The 12,539-nt window shown below is 56.9% G+C and overlaps 2 protein-coding genes across 2 annotated transcripts; one reads left to right on the top strand and one right to left on the bottom strand.

Annotated features, from left to right (window-relative positions):
- The first annotated feature begins 108 nt into the window (after positions 1-108).
- Positions 109-4,365, top strand: ENDOG (endonuclease G). Its single transcript, XM_082468297.1, has 3 exons — positions 109-1,536; positions 2,695-2,804; positions 4,013-4,365. The coding sequence occupies exons 1-3, from the start codon at positions 1,015-1,017 to the stop codon at positions 4,293-4,295; spliced, it is 915 nt and encodes a 304-aa protein (XP_082324423.1). The 5' UTR covers positions 109-1,014; the 3' UTR covers positions 4,296-4,365.
- Positions 4,335-12,173, bottom strand: SPOUT1 (SPOUT domain containing methyltransferase 1). The gene is given in 13 exon segments (XM_082468293.1): positions 4,335-4,461; positions 4,463-4,519; positions 5,431-5,578; positions 5,725-5,827; positions 6,313-6,411; positions 6,519-6,591; positions 8,395-8,525; positions 8,754-8,803; positions 8,905-8,994; positions 9,229-9,388; positions 10,652-10,777; positions 11,407-11,452; positions 12,075-12,173. Coding segments are annotated over 13 exon segments (1,170 nt in total). The 5' UTR covers positions 12,111-12,173; the 3' UTR covers positions 4,335-4,410.
- Positions 12,174-12,539: the final 366 nt, after the last annotated feature.

Here is a 12,539-nt window from a genome sequence, read left to right as displayed (position 1 = left end):
CTTCAAGACCTCGGAGCAGGAAAAAACGTTTGAGCAAAGATGGAGTCAGGAAGCTCTTAGAATGGTCAAAGGAAAAGGTTAGGAAATTGTTGGAAGAGCCTATTCAACTCTTCTTTAACAACTGCAATTTGCAGTTGTAGGGAGGAGAGAGTGTACACTGGGCCAGAAGGTATTATTACATTATGATTTCATAGCAAGTTATTTTTTAGATTGAAAAAATTTTGAAATTCAACAAGTCGTTCACAGCCCACAATCTGGAGAAAATCACCGGTAACATGTTGGTCTTTTCTTCGTTGATGTAATTACTATTATATAATTGTCATTTTCTTGATACGGAGTTTTGTGTATTGTCTCTCCCTTCACGTTAGGTGGTGAGCAAGTTGCTGTATGATTTTAAAATATTTTTATGGTCTAGATACTATTCTATATAATGTGCTAAAAATGTCCGGAGCCAGTGCCTATTTCCGAATATTTTGCTTATTCCCCGGCCTCTATTATAAGTAATACGGTGGGGAATCCTTGCATTCCTGATTTATTTCCCCAGCTCATTCCTCTAAGTGATTTAGAAGGTATGAACCTTTTTAAGGCTTTTTTTTTGGCCGCTGTGGGGCTTGCGGGATCTTAGTTGGCAGAGCGGGAAGATCCCTCGGTGGAGACCAAGGCGACCTGGCGGGGCGGAGCCGGTTCTGGGGGCAGCCAATCATAAACCGCGGCGGCGATGCCACGCCCTCAGCGCCGAGTCTTACAAGGGCGAAGAAAGGGCGCCGGGAGGTCCAGTTGGGCCGGTCCTGACCCCTGTTGTTGGCCTCCTGAGTATAATATTAATACTTTGGAGCGTTCGGGAGTGGAAGGGACCCGCGCTCCGCTGTCTTACGCCTCCACTCGGCGCTATCCTCGCGGTGGGCCCCGCAGGCCTGTGCGGCCCCTTTCAGAGCCTCCCGGGTCGCACGCGTGAGGGCGAGGCTTTCCTTCGTCTCCGCAGACCGCTCTCCATCCGCACTCCGGCCACAATCCATGGCCAAGCAGTTGCTTCGGGCCGGCTTGACCCTGGCGCTGGGCGCAGGGCTGGGTGCAGCCGCCGAGGGCTGGCGGCGGCGGCGGCGGCGGCGGGCGGACGCATGGGCGGCGCCGGGGCTGCTGAGCCGGCTGCCCGTGCTGCCTGTGGCGGCGGCGGCCGGGCTTCCCGCCGTGCCCGGGGCTCCGACGGGCGGCAGCACCGGCGAGTTGGCGAAGTACGGGCTGCCCGGGGTGGCGCAGCTCAAGAGCCGCGAGTCGTACATGCTGTGTTACGACCCGCGCACCCGCGGCGCGCTCTGGGTGGTCGAGCAGCTGCGGCCTGAGAGTCTCCGCGGCGACGGCGACCGCCGCTCCTGCGACTTCCACGAGGACGACTCGGTGCATGCGTATCACCGTGCCACCAACGCCGACTACGGGGGCAGCGGCTTCGACCGCGGCCATCTCGCCGCCGCCGCCAACCACCGCTGGAGCCAGAAGGCCATGGACGACACCTTCTACCTGAGCAACATCGCACCCCAGGTATCGCCTGCGCCCCCTGCCCCGGCGGCGGAAGGCGAGGCCACCGCTCGCCTCTGAGCCTTGATTTGCTCCCCTGCAGATGGGAAAGCTGCCGAGTGCGCGCTCAATGCCAGAGGCCTGGCTAAACACACCGCGCGCCGCAGGCGGAAGGGACGGAGCGGTGGAGCGCTGAGCACCCACTCTGCACTCTGATCTTAACCGAGGGCCCCCGGGCGCCTCTCTGATCTTCAGTTTCCTTGTCTGTAAAATGGGGATAAAACTGTTATTCACCTACCTCGTGCAGAGGCGCTGAGGAACTCGGGATACCATGCACGTAAAAGTACTGAGCACACTTTCTGGCCCACGGCAAGCATTCAATAAATACCAGCTATAATGAGGGAAGTGATTCTCGGAGAGACAAAGTGACTGGCACAGTGTCAGTGGGTGGAGACCCAGGCAGTCTGCCTAGAGGACCCTGAGCTTTCAGCCATTGTCCTACCCTGCCTTCCTTCCAGGAGTAAAAGGAAAGATAGCTGCACGCAGTGGCTGTTAGTAGCAGTCGCTGTGCGCCTGGACTAGCCTCTAGCCCTGTTCCCACCAGGGCCTGACACCCACGTGGAGACAGATGTCAGGCTCTGAGTGAGGCTTGTGAGGTCCCAGCCTCTCTGACCTGACTGTGCTACCCATTTGACTAGACGCTGTGCTGAGGACTGGAGAGCTCAAGTGGTGGAGTCAGGAGCAGATTCCTGACCTTCCCCGCTTAGCTCTGCATGCGGTTCAGACTAGGAAAAGGAAAGGAGAGATGGTTGGGAGAGCTGGTCTTCCCATGAGCCCCTGGGGGCAGGGGGCAGGCCTGTTTCTCTCTGGGAGATTTGCTCCTTTCCTTCATATGGCTCTTTGGAGCTGAGAAACAGCTTTGAGACCTGGGATGCTAGTTCTCCCAGTCTAGATGGATGAAAGTAGCACCTCCTTGAGCTCTTATCTGGGCCCCACCCTCGTGACTATGTGCGCTAAGTGACTCTCCTTCCATGAACCTGTTTCCTCCGCATGCTTGTTCCCACCCCCCACCCCCGCTGGAACCTTCTGGCTCCATGCCAGTGCCAGCCCCTCAGGGCCTGGGGCAGCCCTCTGACTGCAAGTGTCCCAGCCAGCCTCACTGAAGCCCACTTCTCCTGCCAGGTGCCCCACCTCAACCAGAATGCCTGGAACAACCTCGAAAAGTACAGCCGCAGCCTGACCCGCACCTACCAAAATGTCTATGTCTGCACGGGGCCTCTCTTCCTGCCCAGGTAAGGCTACAGCTGGGGGGCACCTCCCAGTCATCCCGTCCAGTCTCACCCTAGGCTCTGTGTCAACACCGCCAGGTCCCCACTCATCTGGTTTCTTGGCGAGTCTGTCCATTCCATCTCGGGCCCCCCAGTTCTACTCCACAGAGACCTTTGGGGTACCCACCTAGACATCTCCTCTGCCCGTGGGCACCAGGCCCTGAATCTGCCCTGTTCCTCTCTCCTGTGTCATCTCTTTTCACATCCACCTGACTCTGTGTTCTGCGCGGGTAGAAACCCTTGCACTAGGCTCTCGTCTTCGGTCTCCCCTGCTTGGAGCAGCCTTCCCCTATGCTTCCCCTGGAGCCAGGTTTGAACTCCATCTCCCTGACCCTGAGCCTTTACTCTTGTCCCTCTGCAGCCTGGCCTCCCAGGTAGAAGGGACTGAGCTCTTCTGAGCTTGCTTGGTGATTTTTCTAGCCTGTTGAGGACTGGGATGAGTGAGGCTAGAGGTCGTGGCCAAACAGCTGGCTCTGCCTGGGATGGAATCCAGGCCCTGTCACCTCGTTTCTGGGTGCCGTGGGCAAATGAACTCAACATCCTCTCCTGTAAAATGGGGATAATACCCATTAGCTACCACATGGTTGTTTAAGGGACAAAGCAGGATGGTGGATGTCACCGTAGTAAGGGCTCAGCACGGGCCTGCTGAGGCGGTGGCTGGGACACTGATGTACTTTAATTAGCAAGTGCCTCCTCTGGCCTGCTGAAATGGAGCGGACGCCGTGGAGGCTTAGCCTGAAGTCACCCATCCAGTGCTCTGGGCACCTGCTCTGCCCTAGGCCCTGTGCTGGTGCTGGGAATTCTGCTGCCACAGCCCTGCCCATTTGGTGCCCACCCTCCACAGGGAGAGACAGACAATAATCAAGGGTCCACACAGATGAATGTGAATGAAGGCCTGATCCTTTCTGCAGCGTTTATTGCCACCACCCACTCTGCCTGACCCAGTGTTGGACATGGAGAAAACAGGGGAAGAGTGAGTCTCTACCCTGCAGGGAGCTCCCAGCCTCCTAGGGGAGCCAAGCAGGGCAAAGAAGCTCACGCTGAGGGGTGGTCCTGCAGGTTGACACAAGCTGGAGGTCGGGTCAAGGAAGGCTTCCTGGAGGCGGTGGCCTTGGGTCTGACCAAGCCCCCAGGAGCCCTAAAGGGCCATGTGTGCCTGGGTCTGCCCACAGGACGGAGGCTGATGGGAAGTCCTATGTGAAGTACCAGGTAATTGGCAAGAACCACGTGGCGGTGCCCACCCACTTCTTCAAAGTGCTGATCCTGGAGGCAGCAGGCGGGCAGATCGAACTCCGCTCCTATGTGATGCCCAACGCGCCTGTGGATGAGACAGTCCCGCTGGAGCGCTTCATGGTGCCCATCGAGAGCGTTGAGCGGGCCTCGGGGCTGCTCTTTGTGCCAAATATCCTGGCACGGACAGGCAGCCTTAAGGCCATCACTGCGGGCAGCAAGTAAAGGCAGCCCCAGCCAGACTGTGGGGTCGCGGGGACTGGGTCGAATTAAAGGTGTTTATTTTTGGAGACAAGTCTTAGGTGTGTCTGTCCCAGGTGACCCATGGAAACCTCTGGCTTCACCACTGCTTCTGTGCCATCTTGGGCCCGACAGAACCTTCAGCTGGGCCGGGCACCCGCTTGGGTGAGGCCAGGCTGCAGGGCAGCCAGGGAGATCAGGATGGCTTCCTGGAAGAGAAGCGCAGCAACAGGCTGGGGCCTGGGAGGCTAGTGGGTGCCCCCACTGCCCAGGACCCAGCCCCTTGGAGTATGCTGCCCTCAGCAGGGCCTGGGGTAGGGGGGTGTGAAGCACAGGCCCAGCTTCATCCTGCAGATCTGTCACTGGCCAGGAAAGGGCCTCACCTCTCTGCTTCTCAGTATCCTCCTCTGTAAAATGGGGGTGATCGTAATAGCTGCTTCCCAGGGTGGGGGAGGGGGAGGTGACGGGCAGCAGGGCCCTCTGTGCAGGTGTCAGAAGGGTGGGAGCAGGGATTCCTGCTGGGAGGCTGTGGCTGGCAAGCGTGTGACACCTGGCCCTGGCAGGGCTCTCAGGGACAGGTAGACTGAGGCTGTCCACCTGTTTGGTCACCACCCTTTGAGACCAGTGGAAGCAGTGGCACCTTCCCCCAGGAAGTGCCCACAGGTACAGCGTTCTGTGCTGCCCTCAGAAGTGGCTGCCCAGGTGGAAAGCTCTCAGAGCTGGTCGCATCCTGTCCCCCGTGGGACAGAGGTGCCAGAGAGGAGGGCTGCCCTGCCCACCAGGGTCAGACACGGGGAAGTGGAACACGGAGCGTATAGCTAAGGGAACAGGCCTAGAGCAGGGATGGGTGGGGTCTCCTGGGTCAGCCAGCCTGGGAGCAGCTGGATGGGCACCAGCACCCAGGATTCCCAACTCCCAGCTCACTCTTAACCTGTCCCTGCTGCAGTTCTGCTGTGGTGAGAGGCCAAAGGGGGCGAGGAGGCCTAGAGGAGGCTGGCTCAGGGCAGCCCTGGGCGGGGTGGGGGATGGGGAGAGGGTTGCAACGCCCCCCTTTGGATGGACCCCAAGGCTCCGTCCAAAGCAGGCTGGGCCTGGAGGTCGGGGAGGAGGGCGGGCTCACCTCGGTGCGGATGGTGCGGCTGCCCTGGTTGGGGCAGGTGTTGACGTACCGATCGAAGAGGACACTGGGCTCAGCCACCTCCAGGTTGGGGTCAGCATCCACTCCAGCTTCCAGCCCTTGGAGGCCCCCAAACACCACGAGAGCGTGCCTGGTGCCCACAGGAGGGGGGTCACTGACTGCCCATCAAGGCCCACTGAGTGCAGCCCCCCCATACGCGCAGGGGCCCGGTCCGTACAGCTCTGCCCCCACCAGTCCTGTCCCCTGCTCCATTCCTCCTCCCCTGGCTGGACCCACCTGAAGTTGGGAAGCTGGGCGGAGGCCACGTCTGAGCCTCGCTCTGATGTCCCAATGGTCAGGTCATAGCCGTCCTGGAAGGGGGCCTCAGCAAACACAGCACCTGGGGGGGAGGCCAGCTCACTGGGGGCTCTGTTCCCCACAAGCCACTGCCACTTGGCTGCGCGTGCGTGTTGGGGGGCGTGGTTTAGGTAAGAGATCCACAGCCAGGCCCCTCACTCTTGCTGGGAAGTCAGCAATGGAACAGGCAGAGACCGTGCGTGTACCGGCTTGGGGAGACAAAGCAGAGGGTGGGCAGCAAGGAGCTCCAAAAGCAAGTAGTGGACCTCTGACTTATCTGGCCCTTTTGCCCCCATTCCGGACCCCATGGCAGACATCATTAAAGATGCTTTTCCTCAGAAGTCCTTAAAAGCATTCCAGGCAGTGCATTCAAGGAGACCAAGGCCCAGAGAAGGAAAGGCACTTGCCCAAGTCGCACGGCAAGTGAGTAGGGTTAGGACCCCGGTCTGACTTTTGGGTCAAGCAAGGCTCTCTGTGGCCTCCCAGAGAGAGAGGATGGATATTCACAGGAGGAAGCTCTGTCCTTACTAAGGCAGGAGGCCAGGCGGACCGTGTAGCCCCAGTAGAGACCAGCTTTGGTGCGAGGGTCCTGTGACGACACGACTTTTCCACGGTAGGTCTTGCTTTCTGGAGGGGAAGCAGACAGGCTGTGAAGACGGGGCGAGGGGACAAGGAAGTGGAAGGAGGTGGCTCCGAGCCCGCAGGCTGGCCAGGCTGGGGACGCTTTAGGGTACCTGGGAGCTGCTGCTGGTTCAGCCGCACTGTCACCCGGAGTCCAGGCTCCAAGTGCTTGTCGATCTTCACCTCCTGGGAAGAAGCCAGAAGAAACTGGTGCTGTTCCCCACAGGAGAGCGGGGGTCACTGCTCTCCCAGGCATGGGGGCACCTCAGGGGTCCAGGTCACCCTTCGAGCCCTGCTCCCCGGCACCTGGGCCAGACCTGCTCACAGAGACCATTCTTTTTAAAAAATTATTAATTAATTAATTAATTTTGGCTGCCTTGGGTCTTCATTGCTGCGCACGGGCTTTCTCTAATTGCAGCGAGCAGGGGCTACTCTTCATTGAGGTGCGCGGGCTTCTCATTGCAGTGGCTTCTTTTGTTGCAGAGCACAGGCTCTAGGCGCACGGGCTTCAGTAGTTGTGGCACTCAGGCTCAGTAGCTGTGGCTCTTGGGCGTCTAGAGCTCAGGCTCAGCAGTTGTGGCGCACAGGCTTAGTTGCTCCGCGACATGTAGGATCTTCCTGGAGCAGGGCTCGAACCCGTGTCCCCTGCATTGGCAGGCAGATTCTTAACCAGTGCGCCACCAGGGAAGTCCAAGAGACCATTCTTGCAAAATGACTACTGCAAGGCACTGGTCCATGGACTTCCCTGGTGGCGCAGTGGTTAAGAATCCGCCTGCCAATGCAGGGGACACGGGTTCAATCCCTGGTCTGGGAAGATCCCACATGCCGCAGAGCAATTAAGCCCGTGTGCCACAACTACTGAGCCCGCGAGCCACAACTACTGAAGCCCGTGCACCACAACTACTGAAGCCTGTGTGCCTAGAGCCCGTGCTCCACAAAAAGAGAAGCCACCACAATGAGAAGCCCGTGCACCACAACGAAGAGTAGGCCCTGCTCACCGCAACTAGAGAAAGCCCATGCACAGCAACGAAGACCCAACGCAGCCAAAAATAAATTAAATAAATCAATAAATAAATTTATAAAAAAAAAAAAGACACTGGTCCAGGCCTGGCACAGAGTAGGAAGTATTTCATGAGTAGATGAAATCCCAGTTTCCTACATTTTGGTGGCTATGCCACTTACTAGCTATAGCAGTTTGAGTGGTCACTTAACCCCTCTGAGCCTTAGTGTCCTAATCTGTCAAACAGAAGATGTTCCATAAACAATAGCTATTGTTACACTGCACAGGGCCTGGCATGAAGTAAATGCTGACTACATTGGAGCCTGTGAGGAAGGACACTTGATGTTTGTGTTTTGTCCCAATTTTAGTTTTTTTTTTTTCCCCTGTGCTGCATGGCTTGTGGAATCTCAGTTCCCTGACCAGGGATTGAACCCACACCCTCGGCAGTGAAAGCGCGGAGTCCTAATCACTGGACTGCGAGGGAATTCCCTTGTCCCAGTTTTGAATTCAGGATGGGACACTTTCTCTTTTGAGGGTTGCACATTCATTTCTCTCTTCATCTGGGTCTGGGTCATCCTGGTCTGTTTTTAGCCAGTTATCTCAGATCTGTGATCCTCATCCGTTTAAATGTTTCTGCCTCCTTCTCTAGGAGATTTAGGATTAACAGGCAGCAAATGAATGCTCCGATCCCTGGCTTGGCAGCGCCCTGGAGCAGCCCCAGAGGCATTGTGAACTTGATTTTCCCGGGTTTTGTTTTGGTTTGTTTTTCGTATAAGGACTATCTTCTGTTGATTTGATTTTTCTAAAACAGTAAATTTTGCTCCTGGCTTTATCTGTTGAGCCCCATTTTAGGCACTTCTCTGGCCCAAATCTGCATCAATGGGGGACTGGCAGGCAGAGATGCCTGGGGCCAGGGCTCCCCACCCATGTGCCCTCCGTAGCCAGGGTGTGTCTGGGAAACGTGTCTCGACCCACCCTCCAATTCCTACCTTCTTCATGCCACAGTTGACAAAGGAGCCCTGGCCCGGCCGGGTGGGCCGGTCCACCACGATGCCCTCTCGGAACTCAGATTCCTCATCCTGACGCATGTGGTGAGGGCTGTCCAAGGGGTTCAGGAGCCCTGTGGTTGGGGAGGGCCAGGAAGATTCTGGGAGGTGCAGAGGCACACGGAGGCGTGGAAGGTAAGGCTGGGAACCCTGGTTCAGGTTCCAGCTCTGCCACAGATCTGCTGCTTACCACCAGCCACAGGCCTTGCCCTGCCTGGTCTTGCCTTCCCAACTGTATCATGATTTCTCAGGGTCTGGGGGATGATCCAAGGGAAATGGGGGTCAGGCCCTCCCAGCCTTACCTGCAAACTGTAGATCCTGATGCTTGGGGAAGAATGCTTTTCTTAGGTACCTAGGAAAGGACGCAGATCTCAGGGAGGCCACCTCCCATCCGACCTGCACCGTGCCCACCCCTCCCACATGCTCTGGCAAGTCTGTCCTTCACGCCCTTACTGTGGACACTCCAGGTACTGCAGGATCCGGGCCAGCTGCACGCACGCCTGCCCCTTCTTGCCGACTCCCCTGAATTCCCCCTCCACCGTCCTGGAGAGAGAAAGATAGGGCTCAAGCCCACCGGGTTTCCTTCAAGAGCTCCTCCCCCCAGTATGACCTCTGCAGCGCCCCTGCTTTGCAACTCGACCCGCCAGGGTTACAATGTGGGCATTCAGACAGGATTCTCAGCCCAGGCAAGTAGGCAGGGAAAAAAGGGAAGCCCAGCCAATCCTGGCAGCCCCTCCCTTCTCCCTAAGCCCCGGGACCCGCTGGATGGCCCCTCACTTGGCATCTTGGCCCTCTTCATCAAACACCACAATCTCATCCACGCAGAAGATGGTGCAGGCTCTAGCAATCTGGCCGGCCAGGTAGGTGCGAAGCTCGGGCGACTGGGCGTTGTCCAGGATGGAGCCCGGAAGGGCCACGCTCAGGGTGTAGTGCCGCCCTGGGCAGGACAGGGGTGTTCATGGTCAGCCAGAGAGGCCAGGGCCATCCCTCCCCTCCCTTGCTCTAATCCCAGGGTCCAGAGTTAGAGAATTTTCCTACTGTGAGGAATTTTGAGCTAAGCAGCATAGATCCAACTCCCCTCTCTGGGCCTCAATCCCCAGGAAGAAAATGGACTCAGAGGTCTCCAGGACTCCCATAAGAAGGGCATACCACTGGGCAAGGCAAGGGAGCGGTTAGAAGAACTGACCTATATTCACATCCTCTGCCCCCTACTGCCTCAGTTCTCCAGGCGTCAAATAGGGATGATAATGAGTTAATATTTATTCTTAGTGCCTTTTATAGGTGCACATTTAACCAATAACCCTAGGAAGTAGGTACTACAATGATCCCGATTGAGAGGTGGGGAACCTTCAGCCCACAGAGGTCAAATATGTGACCCAAGGTCACACAAAAGGCAGGACAGCTGGCTTCAGAGGGACCACCACACTTTCCCTCCCAGAGTTGTCCCAAGGGAGCCACAGGAGATAAAGGGCTTTCCCGGTGTCTGAGACAGCTGACATGCTCAGTTTCTGTCCCCACTGTCACCATCATCACTGGTAACCACTGGGCTTACAGGGTACAATATGGCCCCCTGACCCTCCAGACCTTTGGGTCTGGCCGAGGAGGAAAGATACAACTTGTTAGGGTAGATCCAGATGTACGAACACGGAAGGACATCCAGGACACAATGTGGGATGAGAAAAAACAGCTCCAGAAGTGCGTGGATAAAGCAGTCTCACTTTTGTAAAACTGTATCTATATACCTCTCTACCTGTATATAAGTGGGTGTTAACATAGCTGGAGAAACGTTAACTGCAATGTTTGCTGGGATTTTTCCTTTCTTTATCGTTTTCTGTACTGTTTGGGGAGTTTTGTTTTGAGCATGTATTATTTAATGAGAAAAAAGAGACATTCTTATTATGAAATCAAAATAATTAAATGAAAAGTGAAATTAAAGTACACAAAGTGATCAATAAACAAGTAAAAAATTAACTATCATTACAATGATGAGGTTCTAGAGGCATAAAGTGATGATGTATGATGTGTACCCTCCACAGAATCGAAATCTACCTAAGTAGGAAGTTAGGACTCAGTCTTCTGGGTCCCTCCCATTCTCTGAGCCTCATTTTCTCCATCAGGACAAGATGTCTGGACCCACTGGCCCCTAAGGGCCCTTCCAGCTATAACGTTCTCTGCCCTGTGCAGGACCCAGCTTGCTCACCCCGATCCTCCCTCTGGGCAGCTGCCTCCTCCTCCTGCTGTCGCTTTGCCTGTTCCTCCTGCACTTGCTGCCGCTCCAGTTTTTTCATCATCTTGAGATCCTTCCACTTCTTTTTCTCCTCTTTTTCTAGAAATAAATTTATTTATTTATTTATTTATTTATTTATGGCTGTGTTGGGTCTTCGTTTCTGTGCGAGGGCCCCCTCCAGCTGTGGCGAGCGGGGACCACTCCCCATCGCGGTGCGCGGGCCTCTCACTGCTGCGGCCTCTCCCGTTGCGGAGCACAGGCTCCAGACGCGCAGGCTCAGCAGTTGGGGCTCACGGGCTTAGTTGCTCCGCGGCATGTGGGATCCTCCCAGACCAGGGCCCGAACCCGTGTCCCCTGCATTGGCAGGCAGATTCCCAACCACTGCGCCACCAGGGAAGCCCTCTCCTCTTTTTCTGGATAAGAGGACATCCCGATTGGTGGAGGGAAGAGGGACTTGGAGGTGAGGAGGACTTGGAGAAGTCCAGGAGGTGATGTCCTCTCAGTAGGGTCAGCCTGGGCTCTCCAATGTTGCTGAGAGAGCAGCCAAAGGAGTCTCCCAGGGCTTCTGGCCCCTTCTTCTCCATTTTGGGTACCATGGGACCTAGAGGGGACAAATCTGGTGGCTTTTCCCCAAGATTCAGCTGTGCACTGATGGAGTGGCCTCGGGGAGAGGTGAGCACAGACGCTCAGCTCCCCATCTGAGCCCACCGCCCCGGTCCCTTACTTACTCTGTTGCTTCCATTTTCGCCACTCCACCCTCTGGCCATGTTCACCCTGGAGTAGGAGTGGGAGGAGATATAGGAGTGAGGCTGAATGGTCACACCTGAGAGGAGGTCCCACTTGCTGCTCCACAGCTGTCCCCTCTCTTTAAATGGGGGTGGTGAGGAAACGAGGGAACCCTCACCCCAACACACACACTCCTGCTGCCCAGAGAGAGCATCAGGAGGGCAGGGACCTGTCGTACCCCCAGTGCCTGAGACCACACCTGGCACACAGTAAGCGTTCAATAAATTGTTTTATGAGTTCCCACTGGAGAGAAGAGGAAACAGGTTCAGGGGGACAGGACCTGCCCACTGTCGCCCTGGTGTCAGAAGAGATACGCCACGAAAGGGCTCGGGATTCCGAGCCGGGTCCGGTCTTCTGAATCCGGGCCACGGGCAATGAGTTACCCAACGCAATCCCGGCTCTGACTCGAACCCCGGCTCCCACCTCCGGTTCTCATCCGGACAGGGGTGCTTGAGGCCATGAGCATGCGGCACCTCGGGGACTCGGGCCGCGGAGCAGCGACGAGCAGGGAGCTAGAAGTGCGGCCAGGCCCCGCCACGGGCCCCCAAGCGGCTCTTTCTCTTGCCTCCACCCCGCGCCCTGCCGCGGGATCCCACACCCCTCCACCTACCGGGCCGCAGGGCCGCTTCCTCCCGCGCTCCGCCATGTTCGTCGCACACCGTCGGCCCCGCCCAGCCAATCAGACTCACCCCTTCCGCCAACACCTCCTCCGAGCCGTCCAATCGGAGAGCCAATGGCGTGCGAGGGCGCGGCCTATGAGCCGGGCTGCGGGAGCGTGTGGGCCTGGGACTGGCTCCCGGGGGCGGGCTCCCGGGGGTGGGCGGGGCTCATCGCAGGCCTGGGTGTCCAAATGCGCACGGTATCGGGTTGTCTCCTGAACCCTTGCACGATAGGAGAGCTACCCTCTCCTCCCGTCGGGCGCGAAACTCAAACCTCAGCTTGGTTTTACACATGGGGACCCTGAGGCACAGAGCTGGAGTGTGATTCAGAGCTGGCAATAATTTAATCCAATTATTTTATAGATTCGCTCATCTACTCTCCCTTTTAATTATCAGACTTTACTTTTTTAGAGCAG

Source organism: Balaenoptera physalus, assembly GCF_965194825.1.
Source record: "Balaenoptera physalus genome assembly, chromosome: 7".
NCBI lineage: Eukaryota > Metazoa > Chordata > Mammalia > Artiodactyla > Balaenopteridae > Balaenoptera > Balaenoptera physalus.
The sequence above is the reverse complement of the archived record's forward strand: the minus strand, read 5'-3'. Positions and strand labels throughout refer to the sequence as shown.

Excerpts from the sequence above, each read along its gene's own strand:
- ENDOG (XM_082468297.1), top strand. The coding sequence starts at position 1,015 with ATGGCCAAGCAGTTGCTTCGGGCCGGCTTGACCCTGGCGCTGGGCGCA. Across the intron at positions 1,537-2,694 it reads TGAGCAACATCGCACCCCAG|GTGCCCCACCTCAACCAGAA; the intron begins GTATCGCCTGCG and ends TTCTCCTGCCAG. Across the intron at positions 2,805-4,012 it reads GGGCCTCTCTTCCTGCCCAG|GACGGAGGCTGATGGGAAGT; the intron begins GTAAGGCTACAG and ends GTCTGCCCACAG.